Here is a 27,438-nt window from a genome sequence, read left to right on the forward strand (position 1 = left end):
AGCGATCCAGAACGCAGTGTGTGATAGGGAGCCGGGCGTTGCACCAGGTGTCGCTGACGTGGCATCGCAGCGTCTGGGACGCGCCTGGCGTGCGACTCAAGCATCGTCGCTGGGAAACGAGTCCTCAACGGGTTCTAGCAACGTTCACTGCTTTCTGCGGTCTCGAGCCGCCATGCAACGTCTCCTCAGCGCGATGCAATCCAAGCTGGTGCTGGTGCTGGTGCTGGTGTGTCGCGAGGTGCAGGCACCGCGCAGGCCGGTTGCCTTGGTAGTTGCCTGCCGCTCTTCAAGACGCAATCAGTTGCAAAAGGCGGAAGCGGGTATCAGATCTGGTGCAACCACTGGTTTTAAACGGGTAGGTTGTCGTTCGTGCACTCGTTGGCGGGTGCTGCATCCTCAGGTGTCTCGCCGATGGCGACGTGCAGCAATAGGATATACGATTTCGTTTCGGAAACAGCCATTTTGGATATTGAGAACAGCGACGCGCGGTACCGACCAGAAAAATCGCGTTCTCGCACCGACCTGGTAAGGCGTTTCACTGGTCATCCGTAGAGCATCGTAAACGGTCTAGTGCGTCCGTCGGCAAGCGTACAAAAGCATCCATATGAATGGATGCAACCAGACATAGAGACGAGCACGTTTGATTACAAACGTAAGTATATCCATGAGTGCAGGCGCGCGTCTACTCCTGACGAGTCCAGCGCACTCTTGACCATCGTCGGTGCGAAAGCAGCCACCAAGCGCCTGGTACCGTTCAAACTAAGGCGTATTGCGAGCGCACGATGTTCGGCGACAAGCCTCCCAGCGAGCACTGGAACGCATTCAAAGACGTCTTGCATCGTCGCAGAATGTGTCGAATAATCACCCAGCAAAAGCGAAGCGACGAGGCGGTGACTTGGATCGGTAACGCAAGCTCGGACGTGCTCGCTATACAGAATCGCATGCTGAGCATCTCACTGGTACGCGAGACAAGTGCGCAAACCTCATGGAGCGCTACGACGACGCCGCATCCAGGTCGCTGACGTTCTGAACGACCTGGAGTCGGCGTTCCAGTATCCGCCGCATTGGGCTTTCGTGTAAACGATCATGTGGACACTGATCCGACATGCAACGAAAGGTTATTTCCGGTGAAACAAAGCGTAAATTGCTCACCCGACTAGTGTACAGGCAAGCGTATTGCTCGACCTGCTCTGCAAACCTACTATTCTGATACCCGGTTTTGAAGAGTTGCCCCCATACTGGATGAAATCGCCGGTGATAGCGTTCTGTCTCTGCTGCGAGCGCCGCCTTGACCTCTCGGAGTTCTGTCTCGGCGGTTTCCACGCTCTGTCGAAGCGCTTCAATTCGCTGCCTTCGGGATGGATCCGCGTGTGGGTCCGCTTCGTGCTCGGAGCGCTCGTACTCGCAGTGAAGTTCCCATTCGGCACGGTCAATCATCTCATCGAGTTCGTCACGAAGTAGACGCATATCCCGCAGACGTTGGCGGTCCACCTCCGAGCGCAGCATTTCGTTGATTTCATCTGTTAGTTCGGGAATAATGAGCATGGTGCGCCAGCCCAGCTGGCGCTTGGAGCGTAAAATATCACTGAACATGTGATCACCCACGTACAGAACCTCGCTTCCGGAGTTCAAAGAGAGTATTTCCTGGAGGTGTGTGTAATTCCCGCCCTGCAGCACCTTACCCTCACGGAGAAACGCCTCGGCGTTGCCATCAATAACACCTTCAGTGTTGCTCAGGTAGCCTTCCTTGGATCTGGGATCGACTCGGTACATCCAAAGCCTCGGGTCCGTAAGGAAGGCAGGTTTGTTCGCGCCCACAATGACGACATCGAACAAATCCAACCAGTCCAGCTCGAGCAAACCAGGAGGATTCCCCATGAGGAAGTTCATCACCACATTCGTGTATTCCCAGAGCGAGTTCGTTAGGAGAAAGGTTTTGCGTCCAGAGCGTTTCAGTCGCTTCAACGTCGGGATCAAATGCGGGTCGTACTCGATGTATTTGGCGGGCTCCTCAGCGACGCGTCGCTTTATGGTGCCGTCTCGATGACACAGGTCGACTGCCCGACGCACATCACGATAGATTTGTTCATATGGTTTCTCGATGAGGTTCGGATACTGATCCTTAAACTCCACGAGCTTGCTGAAGAGGAACGCATCTGGCAGCGAGAAGAGCGTATCGACGACAGCAAAGTCCGGTTCGTTGAAGGCAGCCCAGTTGACCGCCGCCGGGTTATAGAGCGCATCCCGCTCTTGTTTGGATAGACGCTGGAAACCGTGAAATGCCAATTTGACGTACTTGTGGCGATCCATCTTGAGAATGTTGCCACGCTTTTTGTCGATGACAAGCCCCCGGATGTATGCCTGGGGATCGTATGGTCGCAACTCGTCCAGAATCTCCCTCGGGTAACCAGCGTGAACAAGGCGGCGCAGGGCTCCCTCATAGGCGAGCGTCTCGAAGGTGTCCGCTTTGTAGTGCGCGAGCGTGTAGTCCATGTCGAAGCCGATAGCCTTTATGGAGCGCATCTTCAGAGAACGGTTACAGAATATTTCTCCCAGATAGTGCTGCTCATTTAAATGGGGAACAGCACTCCCGTCAGAGCCGTCACTGACCCTGTCATTGGACGGGGAACTGCGTCGCTTCTTGCTGCGCGCGACGACGGGCCTGTTCTGGGCCAGGTACCAAGTGGGTACGGGTGACCGTGCGCGCGGCGGCCGCGCTCCCACGACGACTGCTCCATGCCAACGATGTGCCCAGGTCCGATAGCTCCACCCAAACCAAGCACTCCTATTGCAGGATGCCCACGCTGTCTCGAGCAACATGGAGCGCGCAGAACCCTATCGGTCGCTGAAGCGTAGCGGTACGGGAGCAGCTCACGAAACGCGCGCCGCAGCTGAGGGCGCACATTCGATTCGAGATTCGGCAAATAAAACAGTATAAAATTGTCATTAATGGGATGAAAGGTGTCCACTGCTGGGATGATAGCTGTGAGGCAGACAGTGAGCGCTGCTTTGTAGCACGATACCAGTGCAGCGATAGTGAAGTCGCTGAAGCGTCAAACCCGCCGCTAGACCGAGGATAACGCGGTCAAGACTCGCGAGTATTGGGAAGATCGGTTTTGTACGGGGCTCCTCGGGCGCGATGCGCTCGTTCCAGCATAGCGGCAATGGGTTACAGCCTGCGTGACGTGCGTGACATTCTGCTCCGGGCTACTCGGCAGTGCGTCCGTTGTGCGCACTGGTACCAGTATGAAAGCGGAGTCGCGGACTGCGACTGTTAAGCGTGGGTGCACGATACCATCATCGGTGTCGGAAAGCTAATGTGTCTTTGTCTGGTGTTCGCAACGTGGTGCATCTGTACGCAGCAATGTCGATGAATAGAATACCATGCTCGATCAGTATTTACTTGGGAACGTTGCCCCGGGGGTACATAGATCGCCGTGCAGCCTTTCTGGATTACTGAATGATACCACGCGAGTGTCTGGCTCAACACGTAATTCGAGTGCCATTTATCCTGGACAGTGAATTTGTTTCTCCGCAAGTCTCGCGCGTTTCCGAGCGATACGCGGAGTGAATTACGAACATTGAACTCGAAGCATCGCTCGATACGAAGCCGCTGGACGCTCACCAGACCCGACACATTTTCGTATTCTGATTGATGCAGTCAGGTGTCGATGCGGAAAAGATTTGCGCGCATGGTTGCTGGCGGAATCACTCCAGGATCGGTTTCAGACCTGCGACTACCACGCCATCTCAGGTTCGAACAGCTTACCGTATACCATATCCGTGTATGCGCCTCTGTTTCATGCGCTCCCCGACCGTTTTCAGCGCAACCCGTGCTTGTGATGCATGTATTTCGTCCTGAACGCATCGATGGGAATCCAGCAACTTCGATCGCTCCACTTGCTGTACGCTAATGTCGACGGGGCACGCGTGCAGCCGCTCCACCACCAATTTCACGAACGTAGTGTCACGCCGACGCCGCCGCCGACGCTGCTGCACAGCCGTAAACACCAGCCGCTGCGCGTGCCGATCGCATCCCAGGACGCCACCGTTATTCAGAACGTTTTCGCAACGTACAAACGCAACTTCCATGTACGAACTGTGTCAACCAACGGGGACTGCTGGATACCCTTATTTTCTCTTTGGATCGCAACAGGATCAGCGTCTCAACTACAGATCGGTTATTGTGCACCGCGCTGGACTAGCTCAAGAGACGGCTGGCGATGGCGGCGTCAGCACGAGCAGCAGCGCTGAAACCGGGAACAGCGTCAGCGCTTTGGCGTCAGCAGCCGCAGGGCGTCGTGTCAAGTTTCGGGAGCTGCGTCGAACGAAAATCGTATGTACTATAGGGCCTCCGACGGCCTCTTATGAGATGATCAAGGCTCTTGCAGACGCTGGAATGGACGTTGCTCGCTTGAACTTCAGTCACGGGACGTACGAGTTCCACAAGAAAGTATCGGACGCCGTCGATCGCGTCAATGAGGAGCGTTTTGAGAAAGCTCGTCGAAGGTGGACGTCGCACGACGAGGCACGTGAGCAGTTGACAGACTCCGCCAAATCGGTGGCGGTGTCTGACGCCGGTCCCCTGCGTACCGAGAGCACGTCAAGCTCCACTGACTCGCTGAATAGTGTGTCGGGCCTCGAGTACAGAAATGACGCTAAGAGCGCTCTGTATGTGCGCATTGGGAAAATGATGGACTCAAAAGGTGCGGAAGTGCGCAGCGGGGAGATCAACCGAGCGGAGGAGATTGCGAAGCGAATGGTGGAGCACGGCTTGGTGACCTCCGATCAGGTAACAGAACTCGTGAGCCAAAACACCATGTTAATGCCGGCAGGAAGCTCGCTCGTTCTGCGTTGTACGCATGAGGCATTTGAGAAGCAGCCGGAACCTCTTGAGGGTGTCGCGGTGAAAGGCTCCGTTTTACCTTTTGCGCCAGTAGTCGGTGTCAGCTATGCGGGATTCTTCGAGGACACAGCCGAAGGCGATTGTATTCTTGTTGATGGCGGTCTCTTGGAGTTACAGCTGGAGCGCAAGGACGCTGACAAACGGGATCTCATCTGCCGCGTGTTGGACGGTGGCGAGCTCTCGCCCCGTCGCCATTTGAACATTCGCGGAAAGACGGCGTCGTTGCCCTCGGTTACCGAATCCGATTGGAAGGATATCGAGTTCGCTGTGAAGGAACTCAACGTGGACTTTATCGCCTTGTCGTTTGTGAATGACGCTGAAACCGTTCACATGGTGCGAGAATTTGTCACGAAACTTGGCTCGCGGGCGGCGATCATCAGCAAGATCGAGAGCATGAAGGGTGTGCTGAACCTCCCCGCAATCATCGAGGCAAGCGACGGGGTTATGGTGGCGCGTGGCGACCTCGGTAGCGAGCTGCCCCTGGAAGAGGTGCCTATCGTCCAGTCCTTCATGGTGCGTCTTTGTCGAGCGGCAGGCAAAGTGGTCATTACGGCCACGGAGATGCTCGAGTCCATGATCGAGAAGCCCATCCCGACGCGGGCGGAGGCCTCGGACGTGGCCCATGCCGTGGAGCAGGGCGCCGATGCACTGATGCTCAGCGGCGAGACCGCCAAGGGAAAGTATCCGATCAGAGCCTGTGCCACGATGCGCCATATTATCATGCGACAAAACGAGCAGCTCATTGCAGACGAACGTGCTCGTCAGGGGCTGGATCCGATTGCCGGCTTTGCCGAGTGTTGCCGCGACGTGGAGCGTGTATCCGATGCCATGGCCCGAGCAGCGGTCTCTCTGGCGGAATCGTTAGACGCGGCCGCGATCATCGTCTTCACACGAACGGGCAACATGCCCAAGCGCCTCTCGAAGCTGCGGTCACGAATACCGATCGTTGCTGCGACTGCAGTTTCCGATATCCAACCGAAACTCTCGCTCTTGTGGAACGTATTCTGTGTAACCATTGAAGTGCAGGATACGTTTGAAGCAACGTTCCAACGCTTCAAAGAGGAAGTTTTGGCGGAGAACTTTTTACGAAAAGGTGATACGGTTGTGGTGGTACAGAGTGGCATGCGTGGTATCTGGCGAGAACAGGGCCATCATCTGCTCCGCTATGTGGTAATGTAAAGGGACAGAGCGCATGCTCCAGAGGCCCCGGATACCCGCTGACGATCATAGCCGGTGTAAAGAGTGGCGCGGGAATCTTGCGCTTCCACGGAGCATGATGTTGGCGCGTGCGCTCTCTCACTGAGTCTCTCAGTACCAGGAAGCCAAGCAAAGCGATATGCGCACGGTGCTCGCTTGGTACCTGGGTGCAGCGTGCGCACGGCAGCGCTGCTTCCCGCACCACTGCCGCCAAAAAACGGAACGGGTCGACGAGCGCGGTCGTACGCGATAACGTTTGGTTCGCTTATCACATCAATAACACAAGCTTTTCGGCGCTTTTTTCTCTGTGACTGCTTCATGGTATCGTCTCTTTTATTCGGCTTTATATTCGTTGGTCTTTCCTCTTCGGTAAGCTCCGTTGTCAGCAGTCGAAGGATGTTGATGGCAGCGTGCAACTCCTGATTTCGCTGTTTCCGACTGTATTCCATGCATTTCATGACCAAGCGGAAGCTTCGACCTACGCTTCTTCTGAAACGAACATCTTCTTCGTTCTATAAAGCATCGGCGTGCTCTTCGCAGCGGGCACACTTGGATCCTGTCAGGTATACTCATGTTTCGGCCAGAGCGTATTCTACGAGCGGTGTCCCACGGAGCACGAACGCGTGCTTCATCACTCGGAATACATCCCTAACTGGTACAGAAAAATCCAGTCAATGTCATTCTCCGTCTTCGCGCTCGCTGCCGCACCACAGGATCATGAGTTCTCCCATACTGTTCCTTTGGGCGAGTCCTATGTCTGCTGCAGACACAAGCGCAGGCTACACCATTCGATAGGTAATTTGTGGAGCTTGATGCTGTGTATCATGGGCAAGCATCGGAATGGCATTGAGTCTTGAGAACGAGTCCAGAAATACTGATTCGTGTACGCTACCTTCGAGCAAAGTGGTTATGCCCGCGCGACTGGTGCGGATCGTTGCAATGATTAACGTCCGAGTCGGATGTTATTTGCGATGCCGAACGAAAACACGGGAGCATCTGGGAGCATATTCCATGACTGGTATCGAGTTCGTGTGGAGAGATATTTCGTCCATGTCGACAAAGAAGGAAGGGTTTCGTCTGCGAACGGACTCGTTTACTGGACGTGAGAATTTTAGTGAGTTTTCGGCATGAGGTCACGAAGGAGTCGTCAACGTACAAAGTCGAAACTTCGCTCGCCAATCCAGCGGCGCGAATCTCTTCCCCGTGTTTTTGCTTGAAACGTGGAGATCGTGATCTTGAAATATACGACATTTGAGCATACGAAACGTAAATAAAGGAGAAGAATGGAGGCTTGGACCAATGAACAGGATCATGAGATAGGTACTTTTACCGGCCCCTGTTGGAGGATGTCACGAATCATGCCGATTCTGGTAACGTAACGATTCCAAACTGCAAAGACTCGAAGAAACCACTGCAAAAGACAAAGAAAACAACGCATCAATCTGTAAACCCATTGTTGATGCACATCGAATGCAGTGGCTGTACATCTAGATCAAGCTAGGAGAATATTTCGGAATCTAGGAACAGCGCCAGCAGTTCAGCGCTCCATTCGAACCCCACAAGAGTCTAGCGTTCAGAGCGGGCACTTTGTCAACGTTTCTACCAAGCCGGCTCCCCAGTTTGACGCGTCGTCAAGAAAGACACACACGCTGTCCAGGCATACATTGCAGCAACCAAGCCGTGCGCGACATCCGAAGCGCAAGGCGTCGTAGAGCGCTTTTCCGCCTGGAGACGACGCCTCCGGTGGCACTGCGACAGCAACACCAAGACGCATTCCAGGGCACGGTGAAGACGATGCCTTCTCTGGAGGCACTGCGACAGCAACACCAAGACGCATTCCAGGGCACGGTGAAGACGATGCCTTCTCTGGAGGCACATACAGGCTCCATCCAAAGCGGCGCACCAGGCGGGACGCGCACCCCTGCAAGCGGGTGCCGCGTGCAGCGCGTCTCCAGTGGCCGCGAATCCAGAGTTGCAAGACGCTGAGCGTCCACATGTTCAGTTTCGTTTACGTCGCATAGCGCTGGCACTCCGATGCACCAGTCCACGATAAGCAAGGATCTCCCCAGCAAAGTGACGCAACAACATGGATCCCAGTCCGCAGAGAATCGCCGCAGCGAAGCACAACCATAAGCGTTGTTTCTTGGTCTCCTGGACGATCATCCACTCCATTTCATGGATACTTCGGATGGAAAGACAGAGATTTTTCAGCAAATTAACCAAGGCTACTACTTCGTTACGCGTGATGCGCATCTCCAAGCGACGAGTCGACACACTGGATAAGGACTCAGCGAAGAGAATCTTGAAGGCCGTTCCGAGTCCGAGGAACTGAAGCTTCCCCCAGAGACGACATTTTTCACAGCCGACGCAGTCCATGATCTTGCTGATGTTCCGAAAGTGAGCGCGGAACTGTACGAGGCAGTCTGCACAACAGCCGCGAAACATCTCGTTTTCGGCAAAAGGCACGGCGCAATCGGGAACCGTGCCACGAATGAGTGGATTCTCCAGAACTCGTTCCAAAAGCTCCTTGGTTTGCATGTCCTCGGTTTCATTGCCTGTCCAGTAATCTGAACGCTGCAAGAGCAGCGGTGCGGCTTGATTCATTGCCCGCAGAGCCAGCGCATACACAAAGTACAGGTTCTCAATGCGTTCCGGATAGTAGCGCAGCCGCTCCCGATACAGGCGTGTGTTGTAGCCCCAGCGATTCCGTCCGAACAGGTAGCGACGGGCAATGTGGGCATTAATCGAGGCGTGGATACCGCTGATACAGCGGTAAAACACGCGTTCTTCTCGGCACCCGGCAGGACGCACTGGAGCCAGAGTAGAAACCGAGCCTTGGCGAAGCAGTTGTTCGGCGACGCTGCCGGCTGCGTCACCGCTCAGGCATGGAAGCGGCCGAAAACAGTTCTCTCGGTAAACCGCATCCCATATGTGCTGGCCCTGGTATCCTGTGAAGCCTTCAGGATTCAGCGCCAGGTCTACGTATTCGGAGAGCTCATCGCTATCGGGCGCTGTCCACGCGGACTCGTCCTCCAGTGCATAGGGCGAGAAAAAAGGCGGCAACGCCTGTGATCCCCTCGGGCGCTCTACACGCCCTAAGGTTGCTTCCTGCTCCCCACGCGGGTAGTCAGCGACGGGGAAGGTTCTCGTTTGCTCTGTTTGGAGTACCTGAGACTCGTCGCGGCGCCAGACGGCTGGGATCAGCTCCGGATCACAGACTAGAACCGAACAGTCCGGTTTGGTGCACGTTGCAGCTGTGCCGCCCCAAAAAGGACACGCCTTGGAAAGATCGACTTTGAAAATTCGAAAATAGAGGCTCGAAGTCAAGCACGTAAGGTCATGACACAGCGACTCGCGTTCAGGCAGGAAGCTGTACCGTGTCAACGAGTCGTACGTGCACTTGGTATCACTGGGCGAGGTCCCGAGTCCCAGTCGCTTCAAGGAGTACAAATAACGGTAAGTTGAGGCCGGATCATGTTCACTCCCTATAGCCTGAAAGCTTTCCGGTGAAATTATGACGCAGATGCAGAGCAAGCAGGCAAGCGTGCCCGTCAAACGCGTCGCGTGGAGCCGCATAGAGGAGCAGTGCGCTCGGTAACCGTACCAGAACGCTTCTATCACCCCAAGTCCAAGTATGTTGGTTAGAGTGATGGAAACAGACCAATCTATAGATCGAAACCTGCGCCCTCTGATAATAATCACGAGCCAATGACCGTTCCTTTTACCGTGTGGCTCGTACTGCCAACTGGAACGAAAGCAGAAGCGCACGCGCCCGAGTGCATCCTGCCAAACATGCGCGCAGGGCGTGCAAGAGAACTGGCGAGTCATTCCATGTTGACGGAATTTCGGAAAAGGTTTATATAGATATAGAAGAGAAAGCTCACGAGAACTGGCGAGTCATTCTTTGTTGACGGAATGTCGAAAAGGTTTATATAGATATAGAAGAGAAAGCTCACGAGAACTGGCGAGTCATTCTTTGTTGACGGAATGTCGAAAAGGTTTCTATAGATATAGAAGAGAAAGCTCACGAGAACTGGCGAGTCATTCTTTGTTGACGGAATGTCGAAAAGGTTTATATAGATATAGAAGAGAAAGCTCACGAGCACTGGCGGGTCATCCTTCGTTGATGGAATGTCGAAAAGGTTTCTATAGATATAGAAGAGAAAGCTCACGAGAACTGGCGAGTCATTCTTTGTTGATGGAATGTCGAAAAGGTATACATAGATATGGAAGCATTCATTTACGAGCGCAGGTGCCTCGTTCTTTTGTTGATCAAAAGACTAGGGCGTGAGCCAGAGCTTCAAGAATACGCGGCTGCTACTGGCAACCACGAAAGAGAGCGCCGGTAAATGGCAGAAGTCTTTAGAGCGCACAGGGCCCCACACCAGTTTCCCTGTTCGCATACAGCGTTGATCGCTCTAGCAGCATTTGATCGCTGGGTTTCGAGCGTCATAGAAGCGCTCCCAGCAACACTGGATACATCGGCACCACCGAGAACGCTATCCGAATATAGAAAAACTTTGCAGTGTCTGTGCAGGCATCGACTCGAAGGCGTGTCGCGGTGTATTTGTGCAGGTCTGCGGCCTCCTCGGTGGCGAATGCTGCCTCTCACTACTGCCGCCAGAATCAATGTTCGGTACGGATGCGCATGCCTCGGCGACTCGGAACGTTCCTAGTCTAGCACAGGGATTGCCAGCCATGCTCCTTGCTTAGCGGCAATGCCGAAAGCGAGTCGTTGACCAACATGAGCGCCAGCGCCAGAAACGCGTCCGCTTATCCGTCAGCCAGTTCGTCCGTCCGTTCGTCCCAATAGCGACCGCCGAGGTGCGCAGGCGCGCTCTTCTCGGAACGGAGACACCCTGTGCGATTCATTGTATGTCAGATCCGGAAGATTCGCTGTTCGAAAATTGCATGCATGTCTCGTGCGACCATGCAAAATATTTTGTGGTATGCAGAGCGCTCAGTACGCTGAAGGTTTAGCGTCACATTCGATGAGGTGCATCAAATGATGCAAGCAGCGTTCGTTCGCGTCGAGCGTCACGAAGAAGTATGAGCGTCGTTTCCCATGAAAATCGATCAGTGAAAGCGTTTTCATGGAAAAGGCTCGGAGCGCACAGGCGGCATCATCAGTCGCAGCATCCCTGACACCGTATCCCTCGCAACGACGGATTATATGCTACCAACGTTTTCGACGCGCTCGGTGCGGGTGAAATGTGGTCTGCGATGGAATCAGATGCATACCGGATACGATCTGAACGCAGGACATATACAAGATGAAGCAAGAATAGAGCGGTATTCGTGCTCGCTGTCCAGTTGATGCCGCGTTTGATGCGCTTCTGTCCATATTCGAAGAGCACCCACTTGCAGGTGACGAATGTAGTGCAGCACTTCGCGAAAGAGGTCCAGAGCACCGTCTAGGTAAAAAACGGAAGACCGTAGACGTTCACGACCTCACCAAACGATGCAGTGAGGGTTCTGCTCTAGCCTTGGGGCAGCTCCTCGGCCGTAGAAAGCTCAGTGCGTCGTTCGGGCGGTTAGCGACGATACCCAAGGTACCCGCTCTTCAGCGATCACGTCGATGGACGCTCGCTCCGCTGGGTCATCATCGTCGGTTGCTCGTATGCGTCGAGATGTGGCGCAAACGCTGGCATGCTTGCAACGCACATCTCGGAGCAAGGCTCTCCTTTGAAACGCTTCTAGTGCTCCGAATAGCAAGAGCCTCCAGGGTACGCGTGCCCGACAAAGCCAACGTGAAGCGCAAGAAACCACGGAATGGAGCAGCTAGAGATCGATCACAGCGGCAGGTCCGGTTTCGGAGCAACGAGCAAGTCGGAAACGAACCAGAACGGATAGCGCCAAGCGCGGTGAGAGGCTTTCGCTGCCACCTACACGAAGCTGCGTACGTAAAGCGTGCATTGCACGCCCAGACACTTTTGCTTCCTGGGCTGCGACCGGCGCGTTTTCTTTCGTGTGTCCAGCCTTCACGCGTATACCCTGTCACGCACGTGCGCTTGAGTGCTGGTAGCCGAAGCGAAGGCTTAGGCGCCCAAGATCATGAAGAGGCTCGCCTCCCACTGGAGCCAGGCTCCGAGGTATCCAACACTTTGGATACAAGCCGCGCAGTGCTCAAGAAGCGCCGCCGTGTGGGTGCGTGTGGGTCCCGTGTCGCGCACTGCAAACGACCCGGAGGTCATGAAGGGTCACCGAGTTCCGCTGAAGGCCTTCCGGGCCCTGGTGCAACGCACTGCACGCCCGGGCGACGCAGTGCTCGGTCACTTGCCAGCGCGCTCGTGTATGCAGGCGAGGCGCTGGTACCCTGGCCCAAGCAAACCACACTGGGCCACCGATACTCCGCTAGCGGCAGGGACGGGCTTCAGCTGGCCGATGCGGGAGCGACGATCACAAAAACGTCGCCAGCGGGCCTGTAGGTACAGTACTGTGCTTCGAAACTGTGACGAGCGCCAAGCAATACCATCCTCCTCCGCAAAGGCCGCAGAAAACTTCTTCCGAGGCTCAGCGGAGACCAGCGCCGACACCGACCCGGACGAAGGCGGCGTTCCAGAGTCAAGCTTCACTGTGGATGCGTTTATGGCACCAAAACCTACGCGAATCGATCGAGTGCTCACGGATCGCTTCAGTGAGCCGTCGCGCACGTACTTTCAGTACCTCATTACGCAGCGAGCAATTCAAGTGAATGGTCGCGTGGTCCACCGCAAGTCGGAGCTCGTAACGCAGGATGATGTCGTGCATGTTCGCTTCCTGCTTCCGGAAAACAGCGCTGCACAGGACCTAGTGCCAGAGCATCTGCCGATTGATGTGTTGTACGAAGATGGGGATATTTTGGTCGTGAACAAAGCCGCGGATATGGTGATCCATCCGGCCCCGGGGAACTGGCGCGGTACGCTAGCAAACGCCTTGGCATATCGTTTCGGGAAAGGGGCTGCAGAGGCATCGGCCGCCACTGTCGAGCCGTCCACCAAACCAGACAGCATCGGAGCAACCGTCGATGCCGACAACGACACAGTGCATGGTGATGAAATGGTCTCCCGAGATTGCGCCTTACGACCGGGCATCGTCCATCGCCTGGATAAGGGCACCTCCGGGGTGCTCGTTGTCGCGAAACACAATTTCGCAGAACGCCGCCTCCAGCGCGCTTTCGCACAACGCCAAGTGTACAAAGAGTACCTCGCCGTCCTGGCGGGCACACCTCGTTGCCTACAAAATGGACCTTCTCTGGTCGAGCTTCCCATTGGACGCAGCACCCATCGATGGATCGAGCAACGCGTCCAAAGCGTCGCGCAAGGCGGCCGCGCTGCGCGCAGTCGCTTCGAAGCGCTGGCGATGCGCCCGTCGATAGCGCCGCTGACGCTGACACGTGTGCTCATTGAAACCGGGCGCACGCATCAGATTCGCGTGCATGCGCGCTACGGCCTGCAAGCGCCCGTGCTGGGCGATGATCTGTATGGATTTCCGGCCTGGAATCAGCGCTATCGGATGCGTGCGCGGCGTCCGCTGCTGCATGCGTGGCGTCTCGGCTTTCGACATCCATGCACCGGCAAGTGGTGCGTGTTCGAGGCACCGCTTCCAGAAGATTTCAGATATTTCGAGAAACTATTGCAGGTGCGCTGGGCAGAGGTGCCGTCGACTGAGGAGCTTCGAGCACGCTCAGAAGCAGGTGCAGATAACAGTGCACCGCGCGATCGAATCTAGCCCAGGCAAAGTTCTCATCTGGTCCGTGATTGCGATCGGAGGGCAGCGCAAACGCGAGCACGCCGATAGGAATCGCTGTGGATCGGTTCGTGACGCGAGCGACATAACGTTTCCCGTGGGTCTGCAACAAGCTCAACGCTGGAATGCTGGCTCCTGAGTACACTGGGACCACGCTGGAGCCGTACGCTGCGAGCAGCGTTGCTCGCACCAGGGATACCAGCGCGCTCTCCGGATCCGATACAAATGGTTCAGCAAAGAAGGAGAGGTTCTGGCACCTGCATCGCAAGCCGCGATCTTCGAGATGCTGCTGCGCGTAGCGCTGGACGTGATCGCAGAGCGCGATGGCGATGCCTCGGGCATCCTGTCCCGGCACCAGACGCATGAGGATTTTGGCTGTCGCTCGTGCGGGGATCGCGCCACGAATCCCTTCGCCAACGTAGCCGCCGCCAATACCGACGATTTCCAGCGTTGGACGGAACCATAGGCGCGCGAGATAACTTGGAAAGAGCGCGTGCTCGCCGCCGCCCAGCGTCGAGAGACCCAGAGATTGCGCAGCAGCTTTTTCTGATGGTAGCTTGCGTTTTGCCCCCTGCAGAGCTGCTGCGTAGATCGGCGGCAGGCTGGACATGTTCGAATACGGAATGCCGTTGTAGAAACCAGCGATCCGCGCCGCTCCGGTTTCGGAATCGTGCAGTGATGCCACGAGCCCTGCGATACCCTGCAGCGGGTTTGCGACAGCGCCACCCCACTGGCCAGAGTGTACGTCGTTTTGCGGCCCGTGGACATCGATCTGAAACGCCGCAGCACCTCGCATACCGAGAAGCAACGCACCGGTGCGTTCATCGACCTGGCCTCCGTCCACGGACACGATGAAGTCCAGCACCTTGCCAGGGCAAGCATCAGCTGATTGGTTGCCGCATGGCATGCCAAAGAGGAAATCTGCATGATCTTCGAGGAGGCGTTCAAAGCCCGGGCTGCCGGTCTCCTCCTCGCCTTCGAACAACAACTTGACAACGAGAGGAGGTGCTTCATCTTCACCTGATAGATGCCGGCGCAGTATCGTAAGTGCTGTTAGAAGCGTCACCACACCCGCCTTGTCGTCGCTCGCACCACGCGCATAGATGCGTCCGTCTAACTCCGCGGGCTGGAAAGCGTCTGCAGTCGTCGTCCAGCCGTCCTCACGGGCGTCGGCCGGTTGCACATCGTAGTGACCGTAAAAGAGGACACCTCGTGCTGGCAGCGCTCCAGAGCTCCGCGACTGCAGCACTTCGTGAAGCGCGTGCTCGCGTCCAAAGGTGCACTGGGCAAGCAACGCAGGACGCCGTCCGTGCCGCTCGACCACGTGGACCACTTCACAGCCTACGTCGTTCTGAGCGATGCCTCGTAGGCGTTCGACACAAGCCCGAAACTCAGCTTCGTTCCCCAGCTGACTCGACACGGTTCGGTAGCGCACGAGTTCGCGTAACCAGTCACGAAAACGCTCCCGATCGGCGTTGTAGTCGAGCACTGCCTGCCGAAGAGCACGCACGGCATGAACCGACAGAGTCTCCCCGACCCGCACCCGCCCCAGGTGTACGACATAATACCAGGCACTGAGCCCTGATAAAACGCTCAGGCTTATCAGGAATAAAAGTCTCCACTGGTTCATGTGCGGCGTCCTGTGCTTTACAAAAGCGCATAGAGTCAGGCGCGTACACAGCATCGTAATTGTGCTATGGAGACGGACTAGGATGATGGAAAGAACGTCTATAGTTATATAGGTTTTTACAGATCGATGCGACGACCTGGGGATTCCCCGAATTTCTCCCGGTCTTGGATTGTCGGTATGGACCAGTGGATGCCCGACTACCAGCGACACCCTGATGAGTGCGCGTCCCTGATCGAGCCGCATGCTAGACGGGCACAGAAGCTTATGCTCGATTCCTGGGTATGTTTTTGCAACTGGTGCCGGTCCGTAAGATCATCGGTTTCTGCTGGGCGATCCCGAAGCCGAGTACGCTGTCTGCGACACACGCAAGTGCACGCTGTTGCATTTGGTAGAGGACTCGTTGAAAGTGATATTTCCGTGACGAAACAAGTACAAGAAGCAAACTCGAACCTGGAGAACACGTCGAAAAACTTCCACACGACAACGCTCTCTTTATGCGACCCGATGACGCACGCTTCGATGGATGTGATCGCTGTGATGATTCGAGTCCAAGATCGTTTTCCATGCAAAAAGCAGAGACGAGAACCTCTGGGAATATATCCCAGTAGAGGTATCGTGTTGCTGCGGAATGCTGCTTCTTCATTCGGTACAAAGTGCGGAAAATTTGCGTCTCGATCCAAATGAATGATTTCGCATGACGAATTCAGTGGTCTGTCGTCATGGGCGTATGAACAAGTCTTCGAAGGATGAATTCGAAGTCTCTATTCGTCAATACAGCGGCACGAGCTGCTGTGCAAGTGAGCTGCATTGAAACTGAGCGAGCGAAAACATGAAGGATGCGTCACTTGTGCTTCCTACTTATAAGGAAATGCACAGAGAGAAGACCTGCATGCATGAACTGGATAATGCTTCATGTTATTGTAGAGACGCCTGCTCGATGACGCCGCGAATCACCCTGACTACGATCACGTATCGAATTCCAGCGGCATAGCGCCAAACGATCCATTCTGAGAAGACGACCACGAGTCCTAGAGTTACACATAAATCCATCATCACTTGTTGCAGCACTTTGAGCAGCGATCCTGTACATTTAAAATTGAACGTAAAAAGCGATAGGTAGGAAGATAGCTAGCGTTTCCGTGTTGATCACACACGGTTTTGGTGAAGCGCCCAGGCTCGCCGTCCAGCGCCGACGCCGACCCGCCACGTGCGCACGCGAAGCCAACATGACATCGTTTTGAACGACGAAAACGTGTCGGAGAGTGCAGGTGAGTGAGTGAGTGAGTGTGTGTGTGTGTGTGTGTGGTTTCCTGAGCACCTCGTTGTCTGTTGTTGTGGGAAAACGTCGATCAGTTCAAGATAAGCGACACATGTTGCGTTGACGTGGACAGAAGTCGTGAACGCCAATGTCATGGAGCAGGGTGGGTCGCGTGGTGCTGGGCTTTGCGCTTGGTGGCGCGCTGGCCACGGCCTGGGGCAGCACCAGCTCCTCTGTTGACGCGTACAAGCGCACACTCCGTCCGCTGCTGTTTCGACTCGAGCCAGAACACGCTCACGATCTGGCGCTTTGGGCGCTATCACACGGTCTAGTGGCCTGGTGGTGCCGAGCGAGCTCCCAACTCGAACGAAGTGCACACGCTGCCACCTGTGCGGAGCAAGAGGTTCGGCGCGCGCTTCAGAGTACTTGTTGGGGGAAAACGTTCGCATCGCCATTTGGTCTCGCTGCCGGTTTCGATAAGGATGGTGTTGCAGTCGACGCGCTGTTTGATTTGGGGTTTGGCTTCGTAGAGGTGGGCAGCGTCACGCCGCGACCCCAGAGCGGAAACCCCAGACCACGCCTGTTTCGGCTCGAGCCTGACGAAGCGATCATCAATCGAATGGGATTCAACTCAGCAGGATGCGAGGCTGTGCGAGCGCACCTCAAGCGGCTCAGGGATCGCTCGCACGAGGCTGGACAAGTTGCCACGGCCCGGAATTCTGTTGCGAATACAACGCCAACGCAAACAATGCCGGGTAAGAAGCATCTGGGCATCAATATTGGGAAGAATCGCGAAACGAGCGAGGATGACGCCCTCTCCGACTATATTCAGGTGCTCCGAACTCTTGGAGCTTTTGCGGACTACCTGGTAGTGAACGTCAGCTCACCGAACACGCCTGGTTTACGACTGCTGCAGCGAAAAGAGCGGCTGCGAGACCTCATCCGGCAGCTGAAGCGCGAACGAGACGATCGTGGCCCGCAGTGGCAGCGGCTGCCGCTCTTGGTCAAGGTTGCTCCAGATCTCAGCGATGAGGAAATCCGAGATATTGCGGAGATCGTGGTGAGCGAAGGTGTAGATGGTATTGTGGTCACCAATACAACGGTGCAACGACCAGTAACACTCCAGTCTCCCGTGAATCTCGTGCAGCAGGAGGGCGGCCTGAGCGGCACTCCACTGCGGGACCTAAGCACATACGTCCTTGGTCGTTTCTATCGATACACGCTCGGCAAGGTGCCTCTGATCGGTGTGGGCGGCATCTTCTCCGGCGCTGACGCGTACGCCAAAATCCGGGCTGGAGCATCACTCGTTCAGCTCTATACGGCGTTGATGTACGAGGGACCCTGCCTTGTTCCACGTCTTGAGCGGGAACTCGTGCAGTGTCTCCAGCGCGACGGTTACCGGAATATCGTCGAGGCGATCGGTGCAGATCATCGATAGGACGCATTCGACGATGAGGGTCACGAGACTGCAGCGTTTTATGTCATGCACTGAGCACTTTATATAGTTCAGGGATACATCAGATCCGATACTCTCGCTGCTGCTGCTGCTGCTGCTGCTGCTGCTGCTGTTTCGCGACACACGATAAAGCGCGTTGTGGATACGTTGTTGACCTCGGGTGTGTTCGAATCGTTAGGATCTCACACATGCGCAGGGCGTGATCTAAAGTCCATCGATTTCATTAGCGAATACATATTCATTTGAAAAATCCGATCCAAGTCGACGCATGTTCATCAAACGCGAGGTACCAGCATCCCTGCACGGTGACTACATTCCATCCATATTAGAATGACATGGAGCTAGTCCACTGATCCAATTCGAGCGAACGAGCCAGAGTTTGGGTCTCTCCCAACTGTGAAGAATACCAGCCAGCCATGACTGGCTTGTAATGAGACTGCTTCCTTTTCCTGTCTCTGATCTCCGGATTTTGAATACGGAGGTCCCTTTTTACCCCTATATCCGTCGTCAGCTGTCGAGGATTGCTGCGTGCAGCGCTCAAGTTCCGACTTTGCTGCTTCCGACTCTTCGCAATCTATTTCATGCGTTGACGACAGTTTGGATCCACGCTTCGTTTGCCATGTTCATCCTCTTTGCGTACAGCTTCAATGCGCCAGTCCGTGCATCGAAAATCGGCTGCGATCAGGTATGCCCATAAGTCCATGAGACCACCTTCGAATGCCGCTCTGTGGTGCATGAGCGCTTTCTTCATCGCTCGGGCGATACCCTCGACGGGCACAGAAGCTTATGCTCGATTCCTGGGTATGTTTTTGCAACTGGTGCCGGTCCGTAAGATCATCGGTTACAGCTGGGCGATCCCGAAGCCGAGTACGCTGTCTGCGACACACGCAAGTGCACGCTGTTGCATTTGGTAGAGGACTCGTTGAAAGTGATATTTTCCGTGACGAAACAAGTACAAGAAGCAAAATCCAACCTGGAGAACACGTCGAAAAACTTCCACACGACAACGCTCTCTTTATGCGACCCGATGACGCACGCTTCGATGGATGTGATCGCTGTGCTTTCCAAGCGGAGCGCAGCGAATCCTCCTGGTCCCCGTGACGTAACAAATTCCATCGACAAAGCGTCGAAGGAGCCATTCCGAGAACGCGACCGAGAATCCTAAAAGCACATATGAATCTGAAACCTGATATGAACGTTTTCAGAATATGGCGGCTGAACATGCAAAACAAGTATCGATAAAAAAACCGATACCCTGGAACAGACCGACCAGTGCATATTTCCATTTGAATCGTACAAGGGTGCAGGCTCGACAACGTCAAAGCGGGATCGATCAGAACACTGGAGCGTCGGGAACTACAGTTGAGAGCGCGATGATGCTGGTCGATAGCCGCTGGGACCTCGAGGTGTCTGCACAGGCGTAGAGGTCTCTTCCGTAGCCGCTGGAAGCACGCGCGTTTCACTGGGCAGTGCGGATGCATCCGCCCTACCGAGTGCAGAAAAAAGCCATAGGCAACAAGCACGTCTCTTTCCAAAGCAGCGACGCAGTTGCATATTCCGCTAGGCAGGGTGCCTGTTCCGTTCCAGCGAATCAGTGGCTGTAGAGCAGCTGCATGGACTCTGGGCTCATAGGCAGCGGTCGTTCGATACCACCAATGCTCGATTGTCGTGCCGCTCGCCTCCGGTGCGTAGCGGGACAACAACGACAACGACGACCATAGCAACTGCAATGACGGTATGGTATAGAATAAACCGTCTGCTCTCGCTGGAGCAGGGCATCGTCGACATCGCGAAGCTCGCCTGACAGAGGAGTGCCCCCGAAGCGGAACGCGTCTGCGTCATGCATTCCTCGTGCAGAGGCTACCACCCTGGAGGCAGTTTCCGCATATCGCGGGCTCTAGCAGCGAGCCCGCCTTCGAAGCAAGTTCGATACGAACGCATATCGTCCGAGTCGAAGGGCCCAATTTAGTTGAAGACTTCTGCTTGCGGTTCGCGAGAGGAAAGCGAATACACCATGTGACGATGCATGCGTCGCTGATACGATGGATTCCACGCTGCCGTCTCGAAGCGTTGCGTCAAAAACGCTTGAGAAGCCTCTAGACACAATCACACATGAAGCCGCTGACTGGTACGTTTTCATCGGCCGTTCGCGCTGCTCCACAGACAATCCGGCATGTCCTCAACGGTCTCGTTTGCGAGCTGTGGTACAGCCTCGCCTGCAACCAGCGCACGCTTAGGACGGTACCCTGATGCCTTTTTCTCGAATACCATGATGCTGGATACGGTATCAAGCTGCAGACCGGTATCTGGTGGAGTCGCCTTCAAGTCCGAGGCCGACGCGACGAAGTGTCCCTCTGGGGGTATCCCGTGCAACGCTGGCATCGCCACAAGCGACCTGAACGAGCTTCGCTGACGCAGGGAACTTTCGTCGCTTGTAAACCGGGAATCGATGCAGTCTCGTGGCGTGCGTCGCCTTTGGTCTTTCGTTTACGAGAGATGAGCACGCGCTAACGCATTGTGCGCGCGTTATCTTCAGCATGACACTCGACAGCGAGATCGTCTTGCGTATGCATATGCTCCGCGTTTCTCGATACAAGCTGGGCGCAGTAGACGAGCCCCCGCCGAATGGCCTCATCAGTTCACGGCATTGGTGCGGGTGCAGTTCGTTCTACGTGTTTGCAACCTCGCTGGCCGCTGCATGAGTTGTACTCGGTTGAACATTTTCACGTCTTCCGGATCCGCGAATAGTTTCTCCGCAACTCGGCGATATTGTGAGCCGAATGGCGTGAAATAAAAAAGAGCCTGCGATGGTTTCACCTCGTGGTACAAAGGCGCGGATCCATCTGCGCTCAGGGTAGAGTGCTCGAGTAGTCGCAGCATGTCGTTGGCACCTCGTGGACGTCCGTCGGCGTCACTGAGCTCCAGGACGTAGCAGGCGAGCGCGCCTTGCATCTCTGCATAACGCGGCTGATAGATGGGCAGTGTCACCGATACCATGCGCGTTTTCTCGTCGAACTGGTAGTCTCCTACAGCTGGTACGACCTGGTCGGTACCAGCTCCGGCTCCGGCGTTGTTTTCGTGGTGCCAGCTCTGGTGCGACGCCTCCCAGCGCGTCGACTGCAGCCGGGCCCGGCTTACAAGCGGGTCCTCGGGGGTCGTCATGCCCACAACTTTTCCACCAGGAAAGAAACGCAGGTACCGGTAGAACGATATGAAGAATACTCTCCGCGAGCCAGTGCCGTCATCACCGCCAATTCGGAGGTACTGCTGTTTCTGAATATATAGGCCGTGGAACTGCAGGTGCGCTCGACTGCGGAGCATACGACGCCAGCCACCGTAACCGCAGGCAGCTGCTGTGAGTCTCGTCAGAGACTCTCTGTCACCCCAGGCTTCAAGACAGTGCCTTCGCCACAGCGCAGGATCAAAAGCGATCGATAAGAACGTACGGCAGACGCGACTCACTGAAGCTAAGTCAGCGGGACTGAGAAGTTCGAAGACGCTGCGCAAGACGTCCCCAGGAAGTTGTTCCACTGGGGACAGGTTTGTCTTCGCTGGACCCGGTTGTTCGACACGAGCAGTGCTGAGTTTGTTATCAGCAGCGTCAGTCGTGCTTTCGCAGTCTTCGCAGTGACGCTCACGGGGAACACGCTGGTGGTACAGTGCGAACCACGGTCGCACCAGTGTTTCACTTAATAACCGACCAGCCTCACCCGTATACGACACCATCGCACCTCTACGAACACAACATTTCGTCTGAGTCGTTTCACGTCAGAATCTGGTCTCTTTCGTAGCCGTTGTGTGCAGCTGCGTTCACCGAGTCGAGTACCGTTGCCCAGTCAACGAACGATATCGGCTGCTGCTGCTGCTGCTGCTGATGTTGCGCCCTCTGGCGTTGTGCAGAACGTGCGAGTCAACTTCCTTCTGCTGGACTCGCTCAGGCGATCCATGGACTTGGGGTGTTCTCTATTGAGAGGAAATCACCTGAACAACGTGTTCTTCTCCAGATGATGGAAAAGCTGCGGTTTTCCTGTGCATGAAGCCCCGAACATGCCATTGATAAGTTTTTAGGAATGCATCGCGCGATATGTTATGCTGGAGGATTCATTAAGCGAATCAGAATTCCCCGATGTACGATAGCTGTCGGCATCAAGGGGTGAAAGTCTCGCTGTTTGCGGGAGGTATCTAGAGTCCTGCAACAGTTTTAGACTCATTTGGAGGTCCAGGGTCGGCGTTTGTTCTATCCAGCAACACTGGTACGCCGGGTGCCCGCACTTCTTGTACCGGATGGACCAACCCGATCCTCTACAGAAGCAAAACGTCTTGACAGTCGTTATCAAAGCCCCGAATGCATACCGAATGACGGGATGGATTTCTCTGCAGCATGGACGCTTGGCATCGATCGACCGCAGGTTGCAACGCTTCCAGCGGGAAAGCGTCTGCACGAGATATCGGCTCCTGGGCGACGTAGGCATTGTGGACGACATGGAATCCACGACGCTGACCATGCGGACAGAGAGCGCACATAACAGACGCAGTTCAGGCTCAAGCACGCTTCCGGTTTTTTACACGGCAACCGTGGAATGCATCGCACTAGTGTCATTGTCTCACGCGAAATGCGAGTCCATGTCATGGTAGGCAGTCGTCGCCAGTTCTCTGCCGCACACTGCATACCTAGCGGGCAGCGTTCGATGCCTGGTAGATGCAGGAGGCACATCCGTACGAAGAAAATCGCTCCCAATGAACGTTCCATCATGCAACGCGTCTGTACCTGTGAAGTGTCCATGCCTCGAGCCCTGGAGACGTGCACGCAATGAGCCTGCGGAGCGAGGAATGCTCATCCCCGTGGTATCGTGCCGCGTTTCACAGGGTGGAAGGCCCAGACACGTGATCGCATGCCCATGCGCATCTAACATGACAACACGTCCAGGGGTTCAACATCTGCGGCACGGCTGGCTCGGCGGGCACCACAGGTCGCCACCGGCTCTGGGTGTCCATCGAGCCGCGCGGCGGTCGGTAATGGGACTCGGGCTGCATCTCGCGTGCCGTTGGATAGAGCTGTCCATTTAGATTCCTTATTATACCATTTATGACTATGATGTCCGGTTCGTGTGTAAACAAGGGATGCAAACCTGATCATCGGATCGGCGCTGCTATCCTAGAAATCGTTTACCTCGAGTCTTCGCAAAACAGAGTGTGCGTACTGTATTTGTTCGGTGACGAGGTCGACTTGACGTATACGAATCCGTGGACCGCGAGTTAACCATAATAAGTGCATCCAGATTGCGAGCTATTCGCAGCTAGTTTATAGACGCACCTGAACCGTAACGTCCGCAGTCACTGCTTGGCCGTGCGAGCTGGCGACGAACGTCTACAACGAGGAACTGCGCACGAACGCCAGCACCGCGCGTGTGCCAGGAACAGCAGGGCACACTTCTCTAGAGGACGTTGGGAGCGAACCCCCGTTTATCTTGGAAGATGGTCAGAAAATGAAAGCGCACGACTCATTGTGGCCTCTGAGCGAGCAAGGCCCATCGAGTTGTCGTCAACCAGGAGAGCGTGTTCGCCGGCAGCTACCCCAAAGCATGACTTTAGGCAGAGCCACGGGTATGAAGCGCAAACCCAATGACTCTGGAACGCAAAAGATAGCACCAGGTGCAGCACAAGATTCCAATGAACTGGACACGTTGGAAGCGGCCTCGCCGTTCACCAGGGCGGGACAGCCCCTGAAACCGACTGTCACTGCGGAGACCGTCGCCTCCGGTGCCACCTGCTCGCAACAGGCAAGTCCTGACCCTGAATATTACGGAGAATCGTCACGAGACCGATGGTCGCAAGCGCTGGATGATGCCGTGCGATGGACCAGCAGCGATGCAGCTTGGGGCTCAGAGGCGACGCCTGCGCTTCCAGGAGCCAGCTGCGTATCGGATCAATCCGCGCAGACAAAGGAACCGCTACTGCCGTCCGAACGACATCCGTTGTCCTCGCGAGACGTTTCACCGTCGTCGCTTCTGGAGACCACGGGTAGCGTGTCCGGTGCCGCGCCTCAGCACGATATGGAGCCAGTCACCGTGTACGCTCTCGCAGGTCAGCGACTCGATGCAGGTATGGCGGCAGGCACGTCTCTGAGCCACAGCACGGACAGCTCAGCGGGAACAAGCAGCCAATCGTCCGGTAATGCGGCAACAGTGGTGACTGGCGTGAAGCTCCAACTCACTTCAAATCAAGCATCCTGGCGAGAATCTGCCGCGGAATCGGCAGAGCTCATCGTATATCCGAGTCAAAATGACGATACTCGGCAGCATGCCTCTAGTCGCGGACGCACACTCCAAGAAGAGTCAATGGAGAACAGGGATTCCTGGCCAATTCTCCAGCTGCTCTCGGAGGCTGGCTTTGGCGCTCGTCTGGATTCGAATACGGAAAACCCGGCAGGGCTGCGCGCTTTTCGGCAGTCACCATTCAACTTCTACGATAGCCCGCTTCGGCAGCACGTTTTTGTCGAGTGGAACACTGGTCATACTGGATTTACTCCTGAACCTTGCAACGCTTGGCAGCCAATGGTTTCAGATGCAGAAGCGTTTCGAGATTCATCACCAGCGTCTCGAGTGTTCTCCCCGGGTCTCACGGTCTGGGCCACAGACGGATCTCCAGCCAGTGGTGCAGAGCTCTCCGGACGTGACGTTTTCGAGGCCCCAGCAGAATCACCGCAACCTCTCACGCGTGCCTACTCTTCGACTGACGCCGAGCCTTCTGTGAAGTCTGCTGAGGCGCTTCGGGGCCCTGATGTCAAGAATGGCGGCGCTGGCGAATCCATCGGCGAAAGAGAGCTTCGGATTGCTGCGGAAAGAGCGCAGATACCGGTTTCACTCCGCGAGCGCACTTCGGAGAAGGCTCTGCAAGCAGCCGCAGATGCCACGTCCGATATGGAAGCGCTCGTAGCGGACTTGCGGCAGCGATTGCAGGAACTGCATCCGAGTGACCATTGGACAATATGGAGTTGTATGCAGGCGCTTGCCGCTGGAGAGTGCAGCGCTTCGACTTGCGCGCCGTGCTCAGCTGCTTCCTCGAAGCGACGAGACGACGCGGACACAAGCACGACAGTCCGCAATGCAGCTGAAACGCTAGCCATTCAGTTGCTTTCACGTCGCGATACCGTAGGGCATCGAGACGCGAGCACGCCTCCGGTGTTTGATCCGCAGGGCTCGACGCTTTTTTAAGTCTCTGTTCGAAAGACGTTTCCACTTGCGGTACGTTCTTCTCGGCATTTGAGGAGGTACCGATGCACGGTACAACGTTGACGCTTTCTAAAGTTTCCATTTGAAAATATTTGGACATTTGATGCATCTTTCGCGCTATTCGAAGCGGTGTGAATGCGGCGAGCGCATGAACACGCCTGCTCAGATCCACGCACTGGTACTGGTACACTGGTACACTTTCCTGCGCCGATGTGAGCGCATGTTGCAGCTGTAGACAGCCGTCGCTTTCTACGCAACCATTCTGGGCATGGGAGGTATGGCGTGGACAGCTGCGTGCAACCGTTGTCGTTGCGTGAATGTACAGGCAGCGTCGCACGGGCGTCATTACCACGGCATGAGGTTCTCCGAGCGTCCATTTGGAGGCAGCGTTGCCGTGAGATGCTCGCAACGCTATTTCGGAGCTTATCAGTCTAACGATGGTTAGCATCCACGATAGGCGCGATAGCTCAAGAAGGTCGCTCGATAGAGTATGAGGATCATGCATGGGGTAATCTCTGGCGGGTGCTCGTTGGACCTACTGCCATGTCGGATTCAAAGCGAACGCTGAACAGCTCGTTCCGCTCCTGCTTTGTGATTCTTTTCTGAACGTTTTTATTTGACGCCAACGCTAGCCATTCGAAAAGCATAAACAGGTGTTCGTGGACTCGTGTATAGTTTTGGGATTCCTGTGAGCGTGCCTCCATCGACGCTTTGCAGATGGGATGCGTTCTCCTCATCGGCATCAGGATGACGCTCGATTCTGTCCAATATGCTTACCTACATGCATCCCCGCTACTCCTTTCCGTAAACGTACAAGAATCAACAAGTTCGCTCTTCGAGGTCTCCAGCTTACCGTGTTCACGGCAACGCGTAGGTACGGCAACTCACGTCGCTGGAGACGCTGGAAAGAGAGCACAACGTCGTCCCTGACCGACTTGCTCGCTAGCTTGTAGTGAGCGCCCACTGCGCTCGTCACCTCAAAGGTAACCCATGTCGTCCGAAAGCCGTACCCTACGCTCTTCGTTGCCACCGACGAAGAGACACTCGACGAGACCGGCCTGCTGCCTCTCACGGCATACGCGCACAGGCGCCCCGGGTATCCTCTGTTTGCACTGATAACGGTCTGCGACTCAGACTCGAGTCATCGCAGCAGTCGCTTCGCGTAGCGCGTACGTCACCGCGTCGGACAGCGTTGCGCGTTGACGGACCAGGATCAACCCCGGAGTGCTTCCCCAGCCTGGAGGCTCTCTCGCTCTCTCCGGTCCCTGCTTCACCACGATCGGTATCGCGTTCCGGAACTCGTCTATAGAATGGAACAGCGAGCGCTTGTGTATGCAGCAGATAGCCTATTCACCGACACGATCGCTCAGAAGGAGCTCGTGATCCCACGGTACTGCACCGAGTGCGGACACCAGGCATGGCAACCCGGAGAGCCCGCTGTACCTTCAAGCGGCGTCTACGGACTGACGGAGCAAGCGATCATACGTCACTGCAGACAAGTACGCGGTAACGCATGCGCTGTGGCAGACGTACGTGTATGCGTATCGAACGAGAAGCGATTGTGAGTGTATCGACGGGCGACCCGCGGTTGTATCCAAGGACGATCATGGAAATGGGAAGCGCAGTCTAGATGCCAAGCTCCGCCTGTGCATAAAATGCGTCGATGAGCGTCGGAAATCGCGGAATCGGGACTTGAGCACGACCATCAGAGTGTTGCAACGATCGACACTGGAAGAAGAGGGACCCTGCGGATGTATGTGGTGACAGTCGGATATCTGATCGAGGAAAAGGAACCCGTCGCATACAAGACCCGCAAATGCTCGTCTTTACGCCAACTGAAACACAAATCCAATATTCATCCTGAATCTCCGAGTCCTGCAAGTTGACCATTCCACTTTATACGCTGACACGAACGCTAAACGCTCAAGTTCGCTGGAGCGCTACCCTGAGGGCAGCTCGCGCGCCGCCGATGGCACGAATCCCTCTGAACATGCCGTGGACCTGCTGGATACCGGTATCGTGAACGCTGAC

At 55.6% G+C, this 27,438-nt stretch overlaps 8 protein-coding genes and 1 non-coding gene across 9 annotated transcripts, besides 1 other annotated feature; 4 read left to right on the top strand and 5 right to left on the bottom strand.

Annotated features, from left to right (window-relative positions):
- Positions 1-993: 993 nt before the first annotated feature.
- On the bottom strand, positions 994-2,820 carry CYME_CMC020C (probable cytosolic IMP-GMP specific 5'-nucleotidase; the record flags this gene model as incomplete). The annotated part of the gene is made up of 1 exon (XM_005535196.1): positions 994-2,820. One exon carries the CDS (start codon positions 2,818-2,820, stop codon positions 994-996), a length of 1,827 nt encoding a protein of 608 aa, XP_005535253.1.
- Positions 2,821-4,090: 1,270 nt separating this feature from the next.
- Positions 4,091-6,085, top strand: CYME_CMC021C (pyruvate kinase; the record flags this gene model as incomplete). The annotated part of the gene is made up of 1 exon (XM_005535197.1): positions 4,091-6,085. One exon carries the CDS (start codon positions 4,091-4,093, stop codon positions 6,083-6,085), a length of 1,995 nt encoding a protein of 664 aa, XP_005535254.1.
- A 2,016-nt stretch (positions 6,086-8,101) lies between these two features.
- CYME_CMC022C (probable endoplasmic reticulum oxidoreductin 1-Lbeta) lies at positions 8,102-9,679 on the bottom strand (the record flags this gene model as incomplete). Its single annotated transcript, XM_005535198.1, has 1 exon — positions 8,102-9,679. The coding sequence occupies one exon, from the start codon at positions 9,677-9,679 to the stop codon at positions 8,102-8,104; it is 1,578 nt and encodes a 525-aa protein (XP_005535255.1).
- A 649-nt stretch (positions 9,680-10,328) lies between these two features.
- On the bottom strand, positions 10,329-12,020 carry CYME_CMC023T. Its single transcript, XR_002461213.1, has one exon. It is a non-coding gene; the product is annotated as a hypothetical transcript (transcript).
- A 137-nt stretch (positions 12,021-12,157) lies between these two features.
- On the top strand, positions 12,158-13,813 carry CYME_CMC024C (ribosomal large subunit pseudouridine synthase D; the record flags this gene model as incomplete). Its single annotated transcript, XM_005535199.1, has 1 exon — positions 12,158-13,813. One exon carries the CDS (start codon positions 12,158-12,160, stop codon positions 13,811-13,813), a length of 1,656 nt encoding a protein of 551 aa, XP_005535256.1.
- On the bottom strand, positions 13,698-15,704 carry CYME_CMC025C (succinyl-diaminopimelate desuccinylase; the record flags this gene model as incomplete). The annotated part of the gene is made up of 1 exon (XM_005535200.1): positions 13,698-15,704. The coding sequence occupies one exon, from the start codon at positions 15,702-15,704 to the stop codon at positions 13,698-13,700; it is 2,007 nt and encodes a 668-aa protein (XP_005535257.1).
- Positions 14,939-16,512: a sequence feature (possible transcribed region).
- Positions 16,513-16,867: 355 nt separating this feature from the next.
- CYME_CMC027C (dihydroorotate oxidase) lies at positions 16,868-18,157 on the top strand (the record flags this gene model as incomplete). The annotated part of the gene is made up of 1 exon (XM_005535201.1): positions 16,868-18,157. The coding sequence occupies one exon, from the start codon at positions 16,868-16,870 to the stop codon at positions 18,155-18,157; it is 1,290 nt and encodes a 429-aa protein (XP_005535258.1).
- Positions 18,158-20,809: 2,652 nt separating this feature from the next.
- Positions 20,810-21,901, bottom strand: CYME_CMC028C (similar to F-box only protein 9; the record flags this gene model as incomplete). The annotated part of the gene is made up of 1 exon (XM_005535202.1): positions 20,810-21,901. The coding sequence occupies one exon, from the start codon at positions 21,899-21,901 to the stop codon at positions 20,810-20,812; it is 1,092 nt and encodes a 363-aa protein (XP_005535259.1).
- Positions 21,902-23,661: 1,760 nt separating this feature from the next.
- On the top strand, positions 23,662-25,389 carry CYME_CMC029C (hypothetical protein; the record flags this gene model as incomplete). The annotated part of the gene is made up of 1 exon (XM_005535203.1): positions 23,662-25,389. The coding sequence occupies one exon, from the start codon at positions 23,662-23,664 to the stop codon at positions 25,387-25,389; it is 1,728 nt and encodes a 575-aa protein (XP_005535260.1).
- Between the last annotated feature and the right edge of the window lie 2,049 nt (positions 25,390-27,438).

Source organism: Cyanidioschyzon merolae, chromosome 3, assembly GCF_000091205.1.
Source record: "Cyanidioschyzon merolae strain 10D DNA, chromosome 3, complete genome".
Taxonomy (NCBI): Eukaryota; Rhodophyta; class Bangiophyceae; order Cyanidiales; family Cyanidiaceae; genus Cyanidioschyzon; species Cyanidioschyzon merolae.